Genomic DNA, 25,072 nt, shown 5'->3' with positions numbered 1-25,072 from the left:
TCTAACTTAATCTCAGATGTGGGGTGTTTGCTGACGATTGCACTGTTTTCAGCACAATTTGCAACTCCACAGATGCTGAAGCAATTAGAGCACATATGCAAGAAAACCTGGACACCAGTCAGACCTGGGCTGCGATATGCCAAGTAACGTTCGCGCTACAAAAATGCCAGGCAATTACAAATGCCATCAAAAGAGATTCCACCCCTCCCTCCTTGGCGATTGAATTTCATTACAATCATTGAATCCCCCACTATCACGATGCTGGGGGGGTGCAGCTGACCTGAAACTGAATTGTACCAGGCACAACATACTGGTGATGAGAGCAGGTCAGATTCTGTGGAGTGTGACTCACTTCCTCACTCCCCAAGACCTCTTCATCGTCTAAAAGGCACAGTCAGAGTGTGATGGAATCGTCTCCAGTTGCCTGGATGTGCGCAGTTCCAACAACTTTCAAGACGCTCGACAGCATCCCGGACAAAACAGCCACCTGATTGACACCCCATCTCACCAACATCAGCATTCACACCCTCCACTATCGACACACATGGCAGCGGTGTTTACCATTTACATGATACACTGCCACAACATCATAAAAAAGTGGATCCTATAGTCTATCAGCAATCTGATGTCATGTTGGGCACGGAAGTTCAGATGAAATTAATCCCATTGAAATTATTGCTGGTTCTCTGGGATTTCTCACTCTCTTTGAAAATTATTTTCAATTAACTCTTTGGTTTATTTATATGTCGTTTAAATTAAGGACGAAATCAAAATGTGATCTTTATTCAGTGTTGAGAAGGGATCAGGACCCAGTCCAGGGACTGCCTCCTGTCCTCAAAACACCTGGGAAATCCCTGAACAGATCCTTTCCTTCTCATTCCCAGTGCTTACCTTTCACTCTGTTTTCCAATACGCTCCTTATTTTTCTTTACAGAAAGTAAAGGAAATCGCAGACAGTGGGAACCTCGCAGACTGTTCCAAACTGCTCCTAAATCTGGTGATAGAGAAAGGCCCTCGGGCTCTCAGGGTGATGTGGGAATCCTTTGTGGAAATGCACCGTGGGTTACCAAAGTTGGAGAAAATACTGAGAGAATTACCGACACTTGGTACAGTAAAATCGCGCAGTGAATTAACCATTGCAGATTGTTCTGATCTTGCACATAGCTGATTTCATGACTGTAATTCCTTTAATCAGGTCCTGATGCATTTGTTTACATGAACATCCCACAAGATTTATCGGAAGTACCCAGTAACCTAAAAGGTAAGTGATGACAGTGAAGATTGCAAACTAATTATTTCACTTCTAAGAGTCTGAATAATTAGTTGTCAGAATTTGGGAATCAGAAAATCGAAGTCTCGGAATCAGGGTTAAATATTGTTTGAATTTGTCGTCCATCCTCATCTGTTCTGCACAGGTTCAAGTTTGCAATTCATACGACCATACACATTAGGAGCAAATGTTGACCCCTCGGTCCCTCTAAACTGCTCCACCATTGATCAAGAAGGCAAATGGGATGTTGGCCTATATCGCAAGGGGAATAGAATATAAAAGCAGAGATGTCTTGCTGCATCTGTACAGGGCATTGGTGAGGCCGCAGCTGGAATACTGTGTGCAGTATTGGTCCCCTTATTTGCGGAATGGTATATTGGCCTTGGAGGGAGTGCAGAGAAGGTTCACCAGGTTGATACCAGAAATGAGGGGTGTTGATTGTGAGGAGAGACTGAGCAGATTGGGTTTGTATTCGTTGGAATTTAGAAGGCTGAGGGGGGATCTTATAGAGACCTATAAGATAATGAAGGGGCTGGATAGGGTAGAGATGGAGAGATTCTTTCCACTTAGAAAGGAAACTAGAACGAGAGGGCACAGCCTCAACATAAAGGGGAGTCAGTTTAGGACAGAGTTGAGGAAGAACTTCTTCTCTCAGAGGGTGGTGAATCTCTGGAATTCTCTGCCCACTGAAGTGGTGGAGGCTACCTCGTTGAATATGTTTAAATCACGGATAGATGGATTCCTGATCGGTAAGGGAATTAGGGATTATAGGGATCAGGCGGGTAAGTGGAACTGATCCACTTCAGATCAGCCATGATCTTATTGAATGGCGGGGCAGGCTCGAGGGGCTAGATGGCCTACTCCTGCTCCTATTTCATATGTTCTTATGTTCTTATGAACAAGTCCATGGCTGATCGCATCACAACCTTCACACTGCATTCCTGTTTTTCCCAATCATCTTTCGTCCGTTGTGCTTTATATTTTTTCACTTCAGCAACTCTAAATTACCAGAACCTCATTTTCTTGTTCTGTGTATTTTCCACCATCGTCCAGAAATACTTCGAATGCCTGAACTTCACTGAACCGTTGTCAAGTTTGTTTTTTCAAGTTTATTCTTTAAATAGTTCAAATCCTCAGTTAACTAATCCATTTAGGGGGATTAGTGGGGGTAAATATGTGGAGTTACGGGAAAGTGCTTGGGTGGGATGTTCTGGTGCAGAGTCGGTCCAGACTCGATGGACCTGGTGGCTTCCTTCCCCACTATCAAGGCTCGCCTTGTTAAGATGCTCGTAATGTCTCTGTTTTGCAACTCATAAACACCCTTCAACGTGTTCTGAAAGTCAAGTATCGAGAGCTCGGCGTGCCTTTGTGAGGGTGACCATCAAAGCTAATGAGTGCTGCTTATTGTGTTGCTGTTCTAAATTATGAATTACCTTTTTGCATTTGATCACTTTAATTTATTCTTCTTCCTTTTTGGAACAAGTAAATGATATGATGCGGCCCCTTAAATGTTCCCTTACGCTGTTTCATCGGGTCAGAGACAGTATTAAGTTATAGACAACGTTGTAATTATTTTCTCATCATCATTTAAGAAAGATGCATTCAAACGCCATCTCTTTGCAGTAGATTTTTGACCCAGGTCACAAGTCTATGGACTTATGATCAGAGAGAGTTATAGTGAGAATGTCACTGTCAATGATTCTATGAGACTCTGACTCAATTGTAAATAAATAGTCAATGCGAGAGTGACAGCAGTGAGTTTTGGAATAAAATACAAAGTCTCTGTTACTCGGGTGCAGAAGCTTCCATATGTCCAGCAGCCCAGATTCAGTAACACGATTGCTCAGTGATTTGCTTATATTGGAGCAGGGGTTTGATGATGCTGAGAGCCAGTCTCCCATTTGGGACAGAACACAATTCGAATCTCACCCAATAAGAACAATCCTGTACTTTTAGCTGAGATAAGGTTGAAGAATATTTTCATGAATTGTGGGTTATTCTCATTTGGGGCACATGAATGAAAGTTCCGTGCCTTCTCCTGTTCCATCATGCAATACGAATTTGCCTTCATTGTCCGTATGTTGTGAGTGGACACAAAACTTCACCAGTCTGTGAAATAAGATTGTTAAACCCCTTATTCCCCCTGATGGGTGAGAGGAAAAGAAGACCTGGTTTTCCCAAGATCTGCCCAGCTACTATGTTCTTTATCTGACAAATGTGTTTCTTTTAAAAATGCAATTTTGCAGCTTTGATGTTTCAGCTGAGAGAGAATTTTTCCCTTAAGAGGTTTATATCAGGTTTACATTCGAGCTAATTACCTTGAACACATCCATAATAATCTGCATTTAATTGATCTGACCGGAGTATCCAGCTCAGCAAGTAGCCTGATATCAGAGAAGAAAGCATTGAGAGAGGGGGAAGGAGAAAAAGAAAGAAAAATGTACTGCCAATACAATGGCTTTTACATGGTTCCCTTGGGATCACTGTGAGATAAAAACTATATACATAAAAAGTTTAACTGCAAATTTGATCCATTTCCAAGTGCTGAAAACCAAATGTGCTTAAACCAACAAAAGTGGCTCGCTATTCAACCCATCAAATGTCTACTTGAGTCTCATAACTATTATTCTCCAGAGCAGATGTTCCGACTCTGAGGCCTACAGCTCCATTGGTGATAAGCCACATGAGTTAACTCTCCCGTCTAAACAAGCGCAGCCGTGTCCATGGATACGGTCAGCTGAGACTGCTCCACCCCGCCCATCAAAGTGTTCATATCCCCACCCGTTATGTGAACTGGCTAAAACTTTCTGAACATCACTGAATAAAGCAAAGTGCATATAAAAAATAAATCTCAGCCACTTGGAAAATAATATCAGCAAATAACATGCCATGTGGTGCAAGGTTCTTTCCAGCTGCTAACCCTCCAATCAGCTCGCACTGATGCCCAGATGTTGCAAGTGGACCTGATGGTTTCACCAAATGCCCAGATGTTGCAAGTGGACCTGATGGTTTCACCAAATGCACACCATATCTCCGTCCCTGTCGCTGTCTTCATCCAGCTCTATGTTCCCAAATGTGTAAAACAACCCACCATAGGCGACAGTAGCAAATTCAATAATTCAATTTATCACTGATTCCATCCAGCCCATGGTTCTTAAAACTGCACATCATACCATTTGAACTGAGAATAGAGACGTCAATTTATCACTCTCTATGTCAGCCTCTCTCTCCTTCTGACACGTTGTGTCGTTAGACAGTTTTTGATTGTGTTCTATGTTTCACTTCACAGTTGCCTCGAATTTACTATATTTCTGCACTATCTCCCCAAATTCTTGTTAGCTGCATTCCTCTCTATCACAGCTCTCTATCTCATTATCGTCCTTCTCACAGTGTGTATGAAAGTGACTCACCCGTGACACTTGCATATCATTATATTGTTCAACTTCTAAGGCCACATGACAATTTCAAGTTTTGCTTCACTAAACTTCTGTTTTAACCTTGCATTTTCCAGCTGCTCCCCCTATGCTGCCTCACAGGCGAGGGACACGGGTTCTTTTCCTGGTTTGGGTTACTGTCTATGTGGAGTCTGCACGTTCTCCCTGCGCCTGCATGGTTTTCCTCCGGGTGCTCCGTTTTTCTTCCATAGCCCGAAAGACGTGCTGTTCGGTTCCTTGACTTCAAGAAGGCAGCTCATCGCCACAATCGCAAAGGCAATCGGCGACGGACAATATATGTACCCTAGCCAGTGACATCTGGATCCAGTAAATGATTTAAAAAAACCTCTCCAATGGACCCTCTCGCACAAACTCTCTTGCACAATTTCTGTCACAATACACTCTCTCTCACACACATACACGCTGTCCCACATACACAGTTATACACATGTTCTCACATACACATTCTCATACTCACTGTCACTCGCGCACACACTCTCACACTCTATCCCTCACAGAGACTCACACACACGCACTCATACACACATTCTCAGACTCATCGTCACTCAGTCACACACAGATTCTCTGTCACATAATCTCTCGCATGGTCTTCCTCTCACATATTTCTCACATACTCTCACAATCTCTTTCTTATGTACACCCACAACACCCTCATTCTTCCTCTCACACGCACTCTCTTCCATACACGCTGTGTGTTTCTCAAACACACATCGATAACTCTGTTTTGCTCTCACATTTTCTCTCTTTATCTTATATCGACATTCTCACTCTCACCTACTCAGTCTCACAATATTATCTTTTCGCCTTTCCTCACGCACACTATCTCCCTCTTCATCGCTTCCTCTGTCATTCTCCCTAACACAGTCTCACAACCTTTATCCCTCAACCTTTCCTCTGTTATTATCGCATTCTGTTTAACACCCACAGTCTCAGGGAATTTTTCACTCTCATGTTCCCTCCCACACGCTCTCTGTCAGTTGTTCTCCTTCTCTGTCACTCTCACATAATCTCACACACACTCTCTCGCACACACTCCGCTTCTGTCTTTCTCCATCTCTCTCTCTCTCTGTGCACTCACTCACACGTATATTTGCACACACAAACTCCCCACTCATGTGCGGTAATTGTTCCTCAGGATTCTCGTCCTTTCTCTGCCCTGACCTGAACTCTGCTATTCGCTGTCGTGATACGAGCTCTGTAAGATTCAAATTGAAATAGAAAAGTGGAGTTTTCAACACTTTGCTGCTTGTCCAATCACAGCCTCCTTTCTCCACATATTTTCTTTATTTGTGGTCTAATTCTGTTGCAGGACAAATGACATAAAAAGAGAAAATTGCGGAGAAACTCTGCAGATCTGCAGAGGCAGAAAGGGAGACCGGTGTTTGGATCAGATTTGACTTCTGCAGAGCTGAGCTGTCCAGCCATATTTATTAGGCTGAATACAAACAGTTCAGTGGCTGAATTTGGCCCATGGGCCCATGGACTTCTGCAGAGCTGAGCTGACCAGCCATATTTATTAGGCTGAATAAACAGTTCAGTGGCTGAATTTGGCCCATGGGCCATTAGTTGTGAAAGCCAGTTGTACAAAAATCTATGTTGGAACTGAACTAATGCCTGCAATATTTAATGGATTGGTCAATTTTACCGGGATGTTTGTAAAATGCCAATAGAACTAACTTTCTCTCCATTCTTATTGAAGATCTCCAACAGAAACACAAGGAGACACTCCGGGTACAAACTGAAACACTGAGAGTGAACACTATCCTCATAAAGGAGAAGGTTAAGATTTTCCAGCTGGTTGGTCGATACGCTGAGCTCACGGTTATTTCTACTGTTCGAGATCGGACACTTGTCGAACATGAACTGCTGGCAAGAGGCCGAGACCATGAAGAATGGAGAGAGAAAGATCTCCGGAGAGAACTGGAAAAAATCCGAACTGATCAACTGTTTCAGAGCAGCTTTTCCCAGAGAAAATTCAAATCTGGGAATTCAGCAGCAGTGAGCGGAGTGCCGGGAATTGGAAAAACAACAATGGTGCAAAAGATTGTTTATGACTGGGCCACTGGGAAAATATACCCACACTTTCAATTTGTTTTCAGTTTCAAATTCCGGGATTTGAACACTATTAACTGTAGAATAAACCTGAGGAATCTGATACTGTTTTTCTATCCTTACTTTGGGAATATTCTGGGAGAGCTCTGGAAGAACCCAGAGGGATTGCTGTTTATATTCGATGGTTTGGATGAATTCAAGGACAGGATTGATTTTGCTGACAATCGGAGAAATACAGAACCTCAGTACATGTGCACAGATCCCGAATTCTGGTGTGAAGTGTCTGACATTGTGTACAGTTTAATACAGCACAAGCTGCTCCCAGGATGTTCAGTGTTAGTGACCAGCCGCCCCACTGCATTACATTTATTGGAAAAGGCTGACATCAGTGTCTGGGCTGAAATCCTGGGATTTGTTGGTGATGAACGGAAGGGATATTTCAACAAGTTTTTTGAAGATCAGACGGTGGCAGCAGCCGTTTTCAAACACGTGGAGGAGAACGAGATCCTGTACACCATGTGTTACAACCCTTCCTACTGCTGGATCCTCGGTCTGTCACTGGGTCCCTTCTTTACACAAAGAGACAGGAAACGGCAGCAAGTTCCCAAGACCATCACCCAACTATATTCCTACTATATTTACAACATTCTGAAAAACCATGGCCGAGAGATTGAAAACCTCCGTGATGTGTTACTGAAGCTTGGTGAGATGGCCTTCACAGGAGTGTCTGAGAAGAAGATTGTGTTTCGAGATGGAGATTTGACTAAGTACAAGCTGGAACCTTCCCAGTTCCTGTCTGGATTCCTGGTGGAACTTTTGGAGAAAGATGAATCTGCCCAGAGTGTGGTTTACACATTCCCACACCTCACCATCCAAGAGTTTGTAGCTGCACTCTCACAATTCCTGACTCCAGATCCCGGGGAGATCGGGAAACTCCTCAGTGAAGCCCACAGCGAGAAAGATGGGCGATTTGAGATATTTCTCCGTTTTGTTGCTGGTCTGTCCTCCCCACAGTCAGCTCGACCCCTGGTGGAGTTTCTGGGTCCGTTTCTTTATCAAACAACCTGCCGAGTGATTGACTGGGTGAAGGAGAAGGTTGAAGGGCAGATTGGAGACTCACAGACTGAAACTGGGAAGAGGAAGCTCCTGAACACATTCCACTACCTGTTTGAGTCTCAGAATAAAGCACTGGCTCAGAACACAGTGGGATCGGTGGAAACACTTACATTTAGTGAACTGCGACTGACCCCGATTGACTGTGCGGTCCTGTCTCATGTCATTGGACTCTGTGATACAATAAAACACCTCGATCTAGGGCAATGCTACATTCAGTGTGAAGGGCTCCAGTGGCTGGGACCCGTTCTGCACAAATGTCAGGAATTGAGGTAACTGTTTGGTCTCAGAGCGGATATTTTCATTGCTGAGAAGCCATTTCCTTTGTTCCAAATAAAACAGAGACATGTTCAGTTGAGGAAGTCAAGAGGGAAACAATGTCCAATGGTCACAGAGAAAGCGCGGGAGAATGGCACAAAGTCATAAAGCTCATTTGAGAGCAGATGCAGACATGATGGGCCGATTGGCCTCCTTCTGAACCTGTAATAAATTTTTAATTCTCTGATAAAACTACAGCGGTTCAAGAAGGCAGATTCTCGTGAGCAAATAGGCATCGGCAATAAATGTTGGCAAAACCAGCGATGATCACGTTCCTTGAGTAAATAAAAGCATTATTGGGATAAATTTTAAATAATTAGAGGTGTAAAGGCCTCGTTACAAAATTTTAAAAAAGGATATTTCACTCTCCCAACAGAAACCATCTGATTATGTATGATGCTGGAAGGAAATTTGTTTCTCTTGTGTTCGGTACAGCTTACAGTTTGTGGCTAATTATTGTCAGGATTATTTTCCTGCACGCTGCCTCTGTTATGTATTATAGTTGGTGTGTGTTTTATCGGGACAGTGTCCTTTTATAAGTCATGTGATAACTGGTAACATCAGTCAGGGTCGCAGTGGAGGTTCAGTCTTGTATTAAACCTCACAGTGTGCAGTTATGAAAAGAAACCTCCCTTAGGTTACAGCAGCCCACGCTGTTTCTGTTCCATGGTTCTGACTGCAGCCTCATAAAACCGGAATCACTCGCTGTGTTTAAAAAAAATAGCTTTATTCACACTGTATTTGCATCTTTTGCAAATCACTTTAAATCTTGTTGTTGATCCTTGTCCGAGCAGCAACATTTTGATTTGCTCCCTGTTCTCTCCAGCACCATCACTATTTTGAACATTTCTATCAAATGTCCTCTCAGCTTTCTTCCTTCCAAGGTGAACGACCTCTCCTATCGATCCTCATGTCTGAAGTTTCACATCCCTGTAGCCAATCTTTTAAACATGTTCAGCGCTCTCTCCAATGTGTTCTAAGCCTTCCTAAAGTATGACGCGCTGAACTGAGATCTAACTGATGTCTTTTGCAGGTTCAGCACAGCCTCCTTGCTCTTGTACTCTATGCCCCTATTGACAATGCTATGATCCCAGCTGATTTCTGGACAGTCAGGTCGAAGAGCAGAAACCCGGCTCAGTAAATCATAACTTTTATTTATTGTTTTATTCTTTAGAAATGTAGATGAACAGAATAACAAGGTAGGCGATTAACTTTTAAGAAAAGAATAAAACCTTTGTTAAAAAAATAACTGCAATGCACCACCCCATCTAACTTCACAGATGTCTGCAGATCTGTAAGGATGACACGTGTTACAAAATAGATCTTATGCTTTAATGTTCCCAGTCAGTACACAGTTAATGTAAACCAACAATCCACCTGTGGTTCAGATATAGCACTCTCTGAAACTCAGTGACAGATGCCACCCAAAGTAACTTCAGTGGATTCTTCTTCAAATCCCCCCAAATGTTTGTAACAGTGTGAGAAAACCCGTCTCACTGGGACTGATGCTTCCGCTCCAGAAGCTCCACTCGAGAAACAAAAAGCAGCTTTTGGAATCTTTTCAATGCTTTCTCTCAGGTGCCTTCACCAAGGATCCCTGTCCAATATTTCAATGTTTCCTTTCATTATTCCTCCAGACTCAGCCGTGCCAACAGACACCAGCGCCTCATAGTCTGTATGAAGGTGTCACCAACTTTAGGAATATATCAGATATCTGGATTCTCGTGAGCAAACTTGACAATGTCTGCACCTCGCAGCTCTGTCTTTAACTAGAATCATAGAAACCCTACAGTGCAGAAGGAGGCCATTCGGCCCATCGAGTCTGCACCGACCACAATCCCACCCAGGCCCTAACCCCACATATTTACCCGCTAATCCCTCGAACCTACACATCCCAGGACTCTAAGGGGCAATTTTTAACCTGGCCAATCAACCTAACCCGCACATCTTTGGACTGTGGGAGGAAACCGGAGCACCCGGAGGAAACCCACGCAGACATGAGGAGAATGTGCAAACTCCACACAGACAGTGACCCGAGCCGGGAATCGAACCCGGGACCCTGGAGCTGTGAAGCAGCAGTGCTAACCACTGTGCTACCGTGCCGCCACTGGGAGCCTCTCTCTGCTCCTCTCTTTAACTTCGGGAGCAGTCGCTAGTTCAGATTCAGGTTTTTTTTGTCTCTTTGACTTCTGTCTTCCTGGAACTCCTCTTTTCCTCCTTGGTTTCTGACGGTGATTTATCTTGTGGGTCCTGCTTTCTGAGTCCCTGCATTGCCCTGCCTCTCCTGGCAGCCTCTGTGAACTCCATCTCGCTTCTTGGGTTAACTGGTTGCAACTGAAACTCAGTGTTTCTATCATTCATTGTGGACTTCTGAATAGAAACAACCATTTTTTTAACCTCTATAATTCTGACAATGTCGTAAAACTTAAATTAAAATGCAGGGACACAAAAAACCCGCAGGCAGGCAGCTTTGTTTAACACGAAGTGAAATTAAAGTTTTGGCTCTTTCTTAACACACAAGCACAGAAACACAAATTCAACTTAAACTCATGAATTATTATCTGATGCCTACAAACACAAACTATTTCACAGCAGTAAAGCCCAAGATGCTGTATTCTTTATTAACTGCTCCCTACACTTGCCCTGCTAACTACACTTGCCCAGTCCCTCTGATCCTGCAATCCATTAACAATTCCACCGATTATTTTATATTCCTTCCTCATGTGCATGTTTCTTGAAAGTATCACCTCACCCGTCTCTGCATTGAACTTAATCTGCCACCTATCTGTACACTCCACTATTGTCTGTTTTTCAGTCCCAAGCTCCCCTCCTCACAGTTTACGACGCCTCAAAGGTTTCTGTGATCAACAAACTTTGAAATTTTCCTCTATACTGCAAACACCTAGATCATTCACATATATCAGGGAAAAGCAAGGATCCCAATACTGACCTCTCGGGTTCTCCACTACCGACATCCTCCAGCCTGAAAAATATCCATTACTCTTTGTTCATCCAATTTTGTATCCACGTTGCTACTTTCCCAGTTATTTTATGAGCTTATGGGCGGCACGGTAGCGCAGTGGTTAGCACTGCTGCTTCACAGCTCCAGGGTCCCGGGTTCGATTCCCGGCTCGGGTCACTGTCTGTGTGGAGTTTGCACATTCTCCTCGTGTCTGCGTGGGTTTCCTCCGGGTGCTCCGGTTTCCTCCCACAGTCCAAAGATGTGCGGGTTAGGTTGATTGGCCAGGTTAAAAATTGCCCCTTAGAGTCCTAAGATGCGTAGGGATTAGCGGGTAAATATGTGGGGGTAGGGCCTGGGTGGGATTGTGGTCGGTGCAGACTCGATGGGCCGAATGGCCTCCTTCCGTACTGTAGGGTTTCTATGATTCTATGATTATGCCACAAGTCTGTTGTGTCACTGCATCAGATGATTTTTGATTATCCATGTACACCACATCAACAGCAGAACCATCACTGACCCTTTCAGTTGCTCCTTCCAATTCACAGCAATATAAAGCCAGTCACAAATGGCATTTCTTTTTACCAACCAATGAATTTAGTTTTCTGTGTGTCATTATTAGACTTACCATTTCCCTTTTGAACTCAGCGTGGGCCGGCTCAGAGTAGCTGAATGATCAACTGACCCTCGGACCTCAGCTAAGTTTAACACTACTGCTCCAGGCTGGAGCCGCAGACTTGACTAAATTGGATTGACCCACTCTTTTCGGTTGTGGTTACTCCCTCCTGGCCCTCTCTTCATCCACTCCAACAAACTGAGGTAGCTGGGAATTAAACCCGTATCAACTGCTTGGAAAGCAACTATGCTCATTATTATATCACTGTCATTGCATTTAGTGACTCCTGTGGTGTAGGTACACCCACTGTGCTGTGAGAAAGAGAGTTCCAGAATGTTGGCCCAGTCACTGTGAGGGAACGGTGCTATATTTCCAAGTCAGGATGGTGTGTATCTTGGAAGGAAACTTCCAGGTGATGATGTTTCCATTCATCTGCTGCTCTTGTCCTTCGGGATAGAAATCCCAAGATTGGAAGGTGCTGTGTAACGGGCCATTGGGAATTGTTGCACTGCTTCTTGTAGATGGTACACACTGCTAGCTGTGTACCTCTGTGGTGGATGGAATGAATGTTGAACGTGGAGCACCAGTCAACAAGCAGAGTTATCCTGGATGGTAGCGAGCTTCCTGAATCTTGAGCTGCACTCATGCAGACAAGTGGATGGTATTTAATTAAATTCCTGACATGTGTCTTGTCGATGGTGGAAATGTATTTGGAAGTCAGGAGGTGAGTTACTCTGCGCAGAGTTCCTGGCCTTTAATCTTCTCTAAAATCCACAGTAATGATATGTCTAGTCTGTTTCTGGCCAATGGTAGCATCGAAGGTGCTGATACTCAGGATTCAGGTGATGATAATCCCATTGAATGTAAAGGGAGATGATTGTATTCATTCTTGGTGGAGGTGGTCATCGCCTGGCACTTGTCAGCCTTCCTTGAATATTGTTCAAGCCTTGCTAAATATGGACAGATCCTGCATTACTATCTTGCGGAGTCGAGAATAGTGCTGAACGTTGTACAGACATCAGCAAACATCTCCACTTCTGACTTTATGATGGATGAAATTTAATTGATGAAGTAGCTGAAGATGGTTGGGACGAGGGCACTCTCCTGAGAACTTCCTGCTGTCATTTCCTGGAGTTGAGATGACCCTCTCTTCACCCACTCCCAACAAACTGAGATATCTGGGAATTAAACCCCTATCAACTGCTTGGAAAGCAACGATGCTCACAATTATATCACTGGAATTGCATTTAGGGACTCCTGTGGTGTAGGTGCACCCACAGTGCTGTGAGAAAGCGAGTTCCAGGATTTTGACCCGGTCACTGTGAAGGAACGGTGATATATTTCCAAGTCAGGATGGTGTGTATCTTGGAAGGGAACTTCCAGGTGGTGATGTTTCCATTCATCTGCTGCCCTTGTCCTTCCAGGGATAGAAATCACAGACTGGACAGTGCTGTGTAACGAGCCATGGTGAGTTGTTGCACTGCATCATGCAGATGGTCCAACAACCATAACTAACTTCCTTTGTGCTGGTGTTGCTCCAACCGGCAGATAGTTTTTTTTCTCTCATTTCCATTGACTTCAGTTTTTCTCTGGCTCCTTTTTGCTCCATGTGGTCATATTCTGCCATGATGTCAAGGGCAGACACTCTCATCTCACATCCTGAGTTCAGCTCTGCTGTCCGCGTTTGCATCAAGGCTGTAATGAGGTAGGGGACTGAGTGAACCTGAGTAAGCACAAGCTCAGAGTCAGCGAGCAGGTCATTGCTAATTAAATGCTGCTTGATAGTCTCGATGACGCCTTCCTCTGTTGGTGATTGAGAGGAGACTGATGGGGTGGTAAATGGACAGATTGGATTTGTTCTTTCCTTTTTGTTTACGGTCATATCTGGGCAATTTCCCACTATTTTAGGTAAACATCAGTGTTGGAGCTCTACTGGAACAGCTTGGCGAGGAACAGAGCAGCTTCTGGAGCAGTAATCTTCAGTACAGTTACTGGAATATTGTCAAGATCTGTGGTCTTTGCAGTATCCATTACCTTTAGCTATTTCTTGACATCATGTGGAGTGAATCGAATTCGCTGATAAATATCTGTGATGCTGGGGACCTCTGAACGGTTTAGCCACTGAAGTTAGTTACTAATATTTGAGCCATATCTTTTGCACTGATGTATTAGTCGTCTCCGTCATGAGGATGGGATATTTGTGGAGCCTCCTCCTTCTGTTGTTTCATCATCCACTACCATTCACAGCTAAATGTGGCAGGACTGCAGAGCTTACATCTGAGCCGAGGAAACCAGAATTTCCTGAATGAGGAAACCTGCTGCTGGAAAATCTCCAGTCAAACTGTCAGTGATATGAAACCGGGTTTGCGGATAACCCTTTCCCTGGGCGGCACAATAGCACAGTGGTGAGCACTGCTGCTTCACAGCTCCAGGGTCCCGGGTTCGATTCCCGGCTCGGGTCACTGTCTGTGCGGAGTTTGCACGTTCTCCTCGTGTCTGCGTGGGTTTCCTCCGGGTGCTCCGGTTTCCTCCCACGGTCCAAAGATGTGCGGGTTAGGTTGATTGGCCAGTTTAAAAAATGCCCCTTAGAGTCCTGAGATGCGTAGATTAGAGGGATTAGCAGGTAAAATATGTGGGGGTAGGGCCTGGATGGGATTGTGGTCGGTGCAGACTCGATGGGCCGAATGGCCTCCTTCTGCACTGTAGGGTTTCTATGATTCTATGATTCAATGTGAGGATCGACTGGAAGTAAGAACTCCCGGTAATTCCCGGAGATAGAACACGAGCCAGACCTGCAGAAAATGTAGAGCCTGTTTACTGTGGAATGTAGCGGGAGACACCCCTCCCCTATAAACTAATCAAACAGAAATATTTCAGCTTTCTAATGGGAGAATAATCATTCCTTGTATCAAATCTCGGGGATGGATCTTAAAGCAACAGTTAGCACAGTTTCAAACTTTAACTCACCCTGAGATATTATACAGATGATATAATGTCAATAGTTAAGAAGCACGGGGAATCCCGAGCGATCCACTCTCACAGCTTTATCATTTAACCCTCTGTGAAATGTACAATTCTCAGAAAATCCTGGATTTATGTAACCAGAAATGATTTGAATTTCCGGAAACGTAGCAGGGTCAGTGAGATTCAGGAGGGTAATTCTGATGATCAGGAAATGAGACCAGAATGTGGGACATGTTTAAACGTTACTTGCTTGTTTACAGGATGTCGGCATCACCTCCTCGAGGGGCCATTAGCAGTGGGAAATAAATGCTGGTCGAGCCAGCGACACCCATATCCCATGGACAATTAAACAAAATATACATTTTGAGAGGTGTAAAAGAGTTAATTGTTCATCATTTTTCAATGCTGACTATTGCCTTTTCCATTCAACAGAAAGGGTTTGATATTTGATTTAATATTGTCACATTTATTAGTGCCAAAGCATACCGTACATAGGGAAGGAAAGGAAAGAGTCCAGAATGCAGTGTTACAGTCACAGCTGGGGTGCAGAGAAAGATCAACTTGGATGAGATATAATATCGTAACTTGAATCAGGTCACCACTCGTGCTAAGTTTCTGACACAAAAATAGATCCAGCTATTTTTTCTGCTGAACATTAATCTGAATTTAATGTGTTTCTCACTTTCTCCATTTAGTCTGCGTCGCAATGAAGTGGGAGATTCAGGAGTGAAACGACTGTCTGCGGCTCTGAGGAATCCAGAATGTAAAATACGGAAACTGGAGTAAGTATCAGACTGAGAGATTGTGTTAATAATCAGTGGATGGTCTGACACTGTAAATTATTATCAGTGTCAGTAATCGTGTCATTAATAAGCATTCCACATCATTCCTGTCAGTATTCGTGTTAAACACCACGGATTCGCTCTGATTCCTGAAATCTTTCTCTCTCTGATCTCCAGTTTGGAGAGGAACAGCCTCAGATATTCTCACCTCTGCTCTCAGTACAAACCCGTCAGTGATGTGTCTGAACCTGAGTTACAATAAACTGCGAGATTCAGGAGTGAAAGGTTCAACTAATCATTTATAGTTATTCTCAAATCCATTCATGAAAATAAAAAAGATGGACAAAACGATTAAATGTTTAGAGAATTCCCAGATATGGCTGGTCACATGTTCAATTTAGTTTAATTTGTCATTCAGATTATAGATGTTTATGTCTGTCGGCTTCTCAGTTTGATTAAACATAGAAAACTGCAGTATATCGGTGAGGCAGATTACAAACTACATTGAATTCTGATGAGTTTTATTCCGAGGAATCCACTCTCAAATTTACGTTAAATGGAGCTTAAGGAGCATCTGAAAAGAGAATGCAGAGATGGAGGTGGGGAGGGTTATGAAGAGAATTCCAGAGCTCACAGCCCAGCAGTTCAAGGCACAGCTCAGCTGGCAATGGCAATAATCCAGTAAGAAGTTTACCAACACCAGGTTAAAGTCCAACAGGTTTATTTGGTAGCAAAAGCCACACAAGCTTTCGGAGCTCTAAGCCCCTTCTTCAGGTGAGTGGGAATTCTGTTCACAAACAGAGCTTATAAAGACACAGACTCAATTTATATGAATAATGGTTGGAATGCAAATACTTACAACTAATCAAGTCTTTAAGAGACGAAACAATGTGAGTGGAGAGAGCATCAAGACAGGCTAAAAAGATGTGTATTGTCTCCAGACAAGACAGCCAGTGAAACTCTGCAGGTCCACGCAACTGTGGGAGTTACAAATAGTGTGACATGAACCCAATATCCCGGTTGAGGCCGTCCTCGTGTGTGCGGAACTTGGCTATCAGTTTCTGCTCAGCGACTCTGCGCCGTCTTCGCGAGTCTTCGGCCCTTCAAGCCTGCTCCACCAGGCAGATTACAAACTACATGGAATTCTGATGAGTTTTACCCCGAGGGATCCACTCTCAAATTTACGTTAAACGGAGCTTAAGGAGCATCTGAAAAGAGAATGCAGATATCGAGGTGGGGAGGGTTATGAAGAGAATTCCAGAGCTTACAGCCCAGCAGTTCAAGGCACAGCTCAGCTGGCAATGGCAATAATCACAGTGCAGAATAGTCTGAATGATGTCCCTATTAATAATGGACATTGTTTTTAAGAACACAAATAATGATACTAAATATACCATTGCTGTCAGTATTTGTGTTATTAAAAACACTATCCGCTATTAGTAGACACAAAATAAGCTTGGGAGCAAAGTTGGAGACCATGAAATAAAAGAGACAAAGGCAGCCTGGATATGAAGTTATCTGAGTGACAGGAAACAGGCAGGAGAGGTGAACTGTACCTTTTCATTTATCGGAAGCTGACAGTGGCTTTCCCCAGCAACCAGTACTGTGTTACTCCGACTAATTTTCTTTACATGTACTACCAAATGAGACTTGGGTTTATCTAAAGATGAGATGTGAAGCTCCAGCACACGGCCACCAGACCACAGAGCGGACGCAGCATATGATAGACCGAGCTCAATCACACCAAAACCAATGGATCAGATCAGAGATCTGCTGTCTTGCCATATCCAGTCATAAATAGTGTTAGACATGCCACAAAATGTTGGACATGCCGGTTACATGAGGCAACAAGGTGGCACAGTGGTCAGCACTGCTGCCTCACAGCGCCAGGGACCAGGGTTCAATTCCGGCTTTGGGTGACTTTATGTGTAGAGTTTGCACGTTCTCCCAGTGTCTGTGTGGGTTTCCTCTGGTTGCTCCAATTTTCTCCCACAGTCCAAAGCTGTGCAGGTTCGGTTGATTGGCTATGCTAAGTTGTCCCTTGGTAACTCAGGGTGTGTAGGTTACGGGGATTAGTGGGCCATATATGTGGAGTTACAGAGATAGGGCCTGGATATGATATTCTTTCAAAGAATTGGTGAAGACTCGATGGGCCAAAGGGCCTCCTTCTACACTGTGGGAATTCTATGATTCTATAAACATGCTACAAGAATTCCATCATTACTGATGAGGGAACCCAGAGCATCAGTGCCATCTTCAGCCAGAAGTGCTGAGTAGAATGATTAATCTCGGCCTCCTCCTGAGGTCCCCAACATTACAGATGACCATTTGATTCACTGCATGTGAGGTAAAGAAATGACTGAAGGCGCTGCATACTGCAAACTCTGTCAGCCTGGCTGTACCCCAGCAATGGTACTGAAGAATTGTGCTCCATAACTAGCCATTCCCCTAGCCAAGCTGTTCCAGTACAGCTACAACACTGGATCTACCGGACAATGTGGAAAAAAACAGGGCAAATCCAATCTGATGAATTGCTGCTCCATCAGTCTGCTCTTGAACGTCAGAAAAGTGTCATCCTTCCAGTGCCTCATGAACATCACTGCAGGAGTTCCTGAGGGTGATGTCCAAATCCCAACCACCTTCAATTGCTTTATCAATGTCCTGCCTTCCATTATAATGTCAGTAGTGAGGATGCTCACTAATGATTGCACAATGCTCAGTACTGTTCACAATTCCTCAGAGACTGAAGCAGTCCATGCCCATAAACAGCAAGACCTGAACAAAACAGAAAATGCTGGAAAGGCTCAGCATGTCTGACAGCTTCTGTGGAGAGAGAACAGCTAACCCTTCGAATCTGGATGACTCTTCGACAGAGCTAGCGTCTTAAGCTCTGAAGAACGTTCAGGCTTAACCTGATAAATGGCAAGTAATGTTTCACTGCACAAATGCCAGGCAAGGACCATCTCCAACAGACGGGAATCTAACCATATTCCCTTTACATTGAATGGCAGCACCATCGCTGAATCCTCGACCATCAACATCCTGAGTGGTGGGGGCGCACTGGGACCATTGAACAGACACTGAACTGTAAACACTATGGCTCCAAGGGTAGATCACAGTCTGGGAATTCGGAGATGAGGAACTCGCCTCTTGTCTCCCAAATTTTTCCCACCATCTCCAAGGCACAAGTCAGCAGTGTGATGGAATCCGCTCATCTTGCTGGATTGTCTGCAGCTTCAAAAACACTGAAGAAGCTCATCCATGGAAAAGGAGTCCACTGGATCAGCTGGCCATTCACCAAACTAAACATTGGCTGTCTCTACCACTGACGCACAGTGGCAGTATTTTACCACATACAAGGTGGAATGTAGCAGCTCACCAAGGTTCCTGAGCCAGCATCATCCACACAGGCACTATCCATCACCGAGATGGCCAAGGATATCAGAAGGATGGGACACCAACCAGCTTCAGACTTCTTTCCAAACCACACACCATTCTGACTTGGAATATATTGCTTTTCCATCACTGATGCGGGATCATAATGCCGGATGCCCCTTCCTAGCGGTTTTGTACCAGATGCTCTGCAGAATTTAAGAAGATGGCTCACCACCTCCTTCTCAAAAGCAATTGGGGATGGGCTGCAAGTGTTGGCATTGCCAGTGATACCATCATCCCTTGAAAGAATTAATAAAGACAAGCGCTACCCACTGTAGAGGTGGGTAATTGTGCCTGTGTGTAACCCAAACACAGTCACGGAAGAGAGAAAAAACAGCTGCGACAGGACAAATAGTGTGACCATTGCACAGGCCAGAGGAATTCTAAAGATAGATCTGGTGGAACTATTCAATATACTCAGCGAGGGTCTCAAATGTCCAGGTGTTGTGCTGTGTTCCATACAACCTGGATCTAGAGTGGAGAAGCTTTGAACAAAGTGTGATGCAATACAATGTTGACCAGATGCTTCATGATGAGGAACCCCATGGACCACAGGCCAGGGACATGGGATATGTGTCAGGGAGGATGGAGATTCAGTAATGCAGACATGTTTTCCAAGAACCTTAACTCACACAGCCATTCAGTGTAATAAATCTTCACCATCTCCAGCACTGTTGCTGTTTCTGTGAATGTTTTATATTTTCCCTGGAGCCGTCACGACATGAAACAAAGGTATTGGAATTGTATTGACCTGATTCAGTGCTGTATTTCCCATCTCACATTCCCAGTGAACTGTTAAGCACCCAGTAATATGGTGAAGGAGTTTTTTAGTGGTGCTCCATCTCTGAATTTACTGAAAATACAGACATAACCAAGTGACCAGTAACAACAAAGTATAACCCTGTGAAACCCAAGGAAGCAACCCCACCATGACAACCACCCCCATCCCCGCACTTTCCGCTGAGCTGCAGGCAGCATCTTACCTCTCTCCTCTCCTCTGGGAATTTCGATGACCGTGGCCTTTGTCCTCGGATTTCCTGAGTCCTGGAAGGATCCGGCCAACTGCGGGTCCTCTGCACAGATGCTGGAGTTGTCTCTGTCATCATAGCTTCGTGAGGTGCTTGTGTCACAGTCGGAGCAGAAGAGGACCCACTGCCCACACCAGGGGCATCCTGAGAGGAGCTCCCAAATGCTGCAGGCAGCCGCACGTCTATCCATTCAGGGCAAACTGGACCCTCCCTGCTCAGCTAGGGAGGTCCTGACAGTTACTCCAGGCACATTTTCCCACCCCTCCCGCAGCCCGTGTTCCACAGAGCTCATGGAGGTGGTGAGAACATGCAGGTTCATCTGTATTTCCTGTGGGTGATAGGCTGGATGTGACTCTCCATGAAGGTCACCAATCTCTCTGTGGAGGATGCTATTTGTGCTCAGACCTGAAACATGGTAACACTGCTGGCCTGGATTGACTCCTCCATCCTTTGTGTATGGATACACACAGCCTTTGGAAACTCCACCGGATGTTAAAGTATCCTACGCTGCAGCTCCAGTATCTGCTGCATTGTTAAAGACTCCAGTCACATTTAATCTACCTGAAGCTGACAATGACCTGTCGTCTCGAGTGTGAGTGAACTCAGCTCTTCCTGCCTCCATTAGCTGCTCGGGTTTGTGTGTGTTCCTGTGCTACCAGAATGTAACCCCTTTGCTACTCGTGTGAGACAGTATCAGCTCTGGTGGAGATTATGGGGAATAATGTGACAGAGCACCCTCTGTGAACCCCTCCGCTTCTTCCGAGGTGGACACTTGTCTCCCTCTCGCAGCAGCTGTTGATTTGTGAGAGAGTGAAGAATGTTAGAGGGTAATACACATTCCAACATGTCCTGGAGACTGTTCCTAATCCAGAGCTCCATGTGACCAATGGAAGACACACAAGCACCAGGTTTTGGACTAGGCAGCAGAGCCTCTCCTGTGCCCATCCATTCACTCACTCACTCTCTCTGGATCCACAACCCATCTCACCATCAGCGATTGCCCGCCCAGCCTCCAGGTCTCCCAGCTCCAGCACTGCATCTTCCATTGGCACAAGGATGACACAATCCAGACACTGTCACTCTTGGCTCCTTCTCTGACGCTGTGTGCCCTCTTCTACAAGCACATAAATTTCCATTGATACTCACCCATTAAAGACACACACAAGCCTATGATGCTGCCAGACTGACCATCATGGGACCACCAGGATGGTCACTCAGTGTCGGCAGTGCAGCAGTCTTTACTCAGAGAGCGGTTGGGGTGTGGAATGGACTGCCTGCTGTCATAGTGGAGTCAGACACTTTAGGAACTTTCAAGTGGTTATTGGATAGGCAGATGGAGCACACTAGAATGATAGGGAGTGGGATAGCTTGATCTTGGTTTTGGACCAAGCTCGGCACAACATCGTGGGCCAAAGGGTCTGTACTGTGCTGTACTGTTCTATGTCCTATGTTCCATGTAACCCTTCACAGGGAGGCTGACATGTTCCTGAAGATTGATGCTGCTGTCTGGACATTGCCAGTGTCTGGGTGGAGATGGTCTTTCCAAAATTTCTCTTTCATCCTTATTCACATATCAGCCTGTAGGCTTAACGCTCACCTTGTCAGAACATATCAGATTATTCATCTTTTGCCTCATTGCAGCCACTGCTCAGACCCTTGGCAGTGTCTATCCAGACTTGCTTGGGTTGATGTGACAGGTATCCTTCTCCAGTCCTGAGGGAACAAAACCTTCCTCCAAACCGAAATAGCCTTGAGAATTTCCAGGGAAGTGTCAGCGAATTTGGTTTAATCTGCCTTCTGCCATTTCAGCCCTTTGTTCATTAACCAGGGCTCCCTCACTGCTCCCTTCAGAGCCTTTAAAAGTGCTGCTGGCTGCCTTTGAATCTGGTGCCAGCATTGCCAAAATGGGGCCTTCCCCTGCAGCCAGTGGTTAAGCTCTGGAATGCACAGGGATTTGGGGGAAGGTGGGGGAATGCCACTTAGTGAATTGCACATTTGGAAAGTCAGTGCAGACACAATGGGCCGAATGGCCGCCTTCTGCTCTGTAACAATACTGTGATTCTGCCTGTGCTGCCTGAGTGGACGGATTCCCCTCTCCTGTCAGATATTTATGTGCCGGTTCTGGCTCTGTGTGGAGTTGGTTAGTTCAGTTGTCTCGGTGTCTCGAGTGTGATGTAGAATGACGCTAATGTTGAGGGTTTGGTCTTCGTACGGGCTGTGGGGTTCATGGAGTCCCACCTCCTCCCATTGCCTCACGTTTACTAAGTTGTGTCCCTGAAGCTACATGTAACTAATTGTCTCTCTCTATTGGAGAGAAATGTTAATATTTCATTGGGGACTATGGCGACTCACACTGTCCACACGGCAACATCACCAACTTCCAGTTGAAATATCGATAACATTTTCAACCACTGTCTTCACAGAATTCTTACGGAGCACAATGAGGCCATTTGGCCCATCGTGTCTGCACCAGCTCACCAAATTGACATTAGGAATTTGTGTCATTCTCCAGCCTTTTTCTCGTATCCATTCTCGTAGCTCATTGCCGATCTTCAAAAAATCATCTAATTCCCTTTTGACTGCTTAGATTCAGCCGACCTCCACCACACTTCAGTTGAACATTTCCAAAGGGAATTGGATTATGATCTGAAAAGGAAGATTGTGCAGGGTTACGGGGAGAATTTGGGGGAATGACACTTAGTAAATTGCTCATTCAGAGAGTCAGTGCAGAGAGCATGGGCCGAATGGTCTCCTTCTGCTCTGTAACAATTCTGTGATTCTACCTGAGAGAGATACCAATGGCCCTTTGTGGACACTGGCTAAATTACCTCACCCTGTCGACACTGCAACATCACCAGCTTCCAGTTAAAATCTCCATACATTTCCAACCATTATCTTCACAGAATTATTGCGGAGCACCACGAGGCGAAATGTGTCGGCACCGGCTCACCAAACTAGGATTAGGAATTTGTCTCATTCTACTGCCTTCTCCTCGTATCTTTGCACATTGTTTCATTCGATTGTTCATCGACTGCCCTCTGTGATGCCTCGAATCAGCCTGCCCCCACCACACTTCCAGACTGTACATTCCAGACCCGAACCACTGGCAGTGTGAGAAAGGTTTCTCTCTCATCATCAACCCCACCACACACTCCATTCCTGAGCCACTGACCATCCCATGTCCCTCCCTGTGACTCAGGGTAAGGACATGGGAATCCTGTGCTCTTCCCTTTCACCATCATCCTTTTTGTCATTTAATCACTCCGGCACTTCCATTTTGTTCTTGTCACCCGCCCATCCCCAGCTCCCTGTCACTTCAAACAATTTAATTCACTGCTACTCCCAAGTTTTAATTTTAGCTAATTGAACTGAAACTAAATCTGTTTCTCTCTTCACAGATGCTGCCTGTCCTGCTGCGATTTTCCACATATTTTATTCATATTTCAGATTTACAGCATCAATAGAATTTTGCCTTCTGTATGAACTGAAGTTGTGTTTCTTGAATGTCCCGCGCTGTACATTATTATTGTTAATGATCTTATTCTTAAAAACACTGTGGATTTACCCTGATTTCTGTTATTTTTCTCTCTCTGATCTCCAGTCTCTATGGTAACGCTCTCACCGATTCTTGTGCCGAGGACCTGGCCTCTGCTCTCAGTACAAACCGCTCACTGATAGATCTGAATCTGGGTTACAATAAACTGGGAGATTCAGGAGTGAAACTGCTGTCTGTGGCTCTGAGGAATCCGGACTGTAAAATACAGAAACTGGAGTAAGTAGCAGACTGTGTGAGATTGTGTTTATAATAACTGAATATTCAACAATATAATTTCACCACTGGTATTTGTATATAAAATCACTGCCCATTACTATTGGCGTCAGTTATGAATAAGGAAAACTGATTTCCCTCTGACTCAAAGAACAACAAAGAACAGTACAGCACAGGAAACAGGCCCTTTGGCCCTCCAAGCCTGTGCCGCTCCTTGGTCCAACTAGACCAATCGTTTGTATCCCTCCATTCCCAGGCTGCTCATGTGACTATCCAGGTAAGTCTTAAACGATGTCAGCGTGCCTGCCTCCACCACCCTACTTGGCAGCGCATTCCAGGCCCCCACCACCCTCTGTGTAAAAAACGTCCCTCTGATGTCTGAGTTATACTTCGCCCCTCTCAGCTTGAGCCCGTGACCCCTCGTGATCGTCACCTCCGACCTGGGAAAAAGCTTCCCACTGTTCACCCTATCTATACCCTTCATAATCTTGTATACCTCTATTAGATCTCCCCTCATTCTCCGTCTTTCCAAGGAGAACAACCCCAGTCTACCCAATCTTTCCTCATAGCTAAGACCCTCCATACCAGGCAACATCCTGGTAAACCTTCTCTGCACTCTCTCCAATGCCTCCACGTCCTTCTGGTAGTGCGGCGACCAGAACTGGACGCAGTACTCCAAATGTGGCCTAACCAGCGTTCTATACAGCTGCATCATCAGACTCCAGCTTTTATACTCTATACCCCGTCCTATAAAGGCAAGCATACCATATGCCTTCTTCACCACCTTCTCCACCTGTGTTGCCACCTTCAAGGATTTGTGGACTTGCACACCTAGGTCCCACTGTGTTTCTATACTCCTGATGACTCTGCCATTTATTGTATAACTCCTCCATACATTATTTCTTCCAAAATGCATCACTTCGCATTTATCCGGATTAAACTCCATCTGCCACCTCTCCGCCCAATTTTCCAGCCTATCTATATCCTACTGTATTGCCCGACAATGCTCTTCGCTATCCGCAATTCCAGCCATCTTCGTGTCATCCGCAAACTTGCTGATTACACCAGTTACACCTTCTTCCAAATCATTTATATATATCACAAATAGCAGAGGTCCCAGTACAGAGCCCTGCGGAACACCACTGCTCACAGACCTCCAGCCAGAATAAGACCCTTCGACCACTACCCTCTGTCTCCTATGAGTCCTGTTGCTTCTCTCTCTGATCTCTGAGCAATGGAATGTCAGTCCCACAAATCCTTATGTTGAGGGAGTGGGGGAATAACGTTATGGTTCACCCTCTGCGGTTCTCT

At 45.0% G+C, this 25,072-nt stretch overlaps 1 protein-coding gene across 1 annotated transcript in view; it reads left to right on the top strand.

The window, feature by feature from the left end:
• Positions 1 to 25,072, top strand: part of LOC144486900 (NACHT, LRR and PYD domains-containing protein 3) — a 47,761-nt gene that overhangs the window by 9,519 nt on the left and 13,170 nt on the right. Inside the window, exons 5-10 of the mRNA XM_078204931.1 lie at positions 935 to 1,106; positions 1,196 to 1,261; positions 2,265 to 2,363; positions 7,502 to 8,162; positions 15,443 to 15,529; positions 23,594 to 23,764. Of these exons, the coding sequence (XP_078061057.1) occupies positions 935 to 1,106; positions 1,196 to 1,261; positions 2,265 to 2,363; positions 7,502 to 8,162; positions 15,443 to 15,529; positions 23,594 to 23,764 (1,256 nt within the window). The remainder of the gene's footprint in view (positions 1 to 934; positions 1,107 to 1,195; positions 1,262 to 2,264; positions 2,364 to 7,501; positions 8,163 to 15,442; positions 15,530 to 23,593; positions 23,765 to 25,072) is intronic.

The sequence above is a fragment of the Mustelus asterias genome, unplaced genomic scaffold (assembly GCF_964213995.1).
Source record: "Mustelus asterias unplaced genomic scaffold, sMusAst1.hap1.1 HAP1_SCAFFOLD_509, whole genome shotgun sequence".
NCBI classification, from domain to species: Eukaryota; Metazoa; Chordata; class Chondrichthyes; order Carcharhiniformes; family Triakidae; genus Mustelus; species Mustelus asterias.
This window is presented reverse-complemented; position numbering and strand designations above follow the sequence as displayed.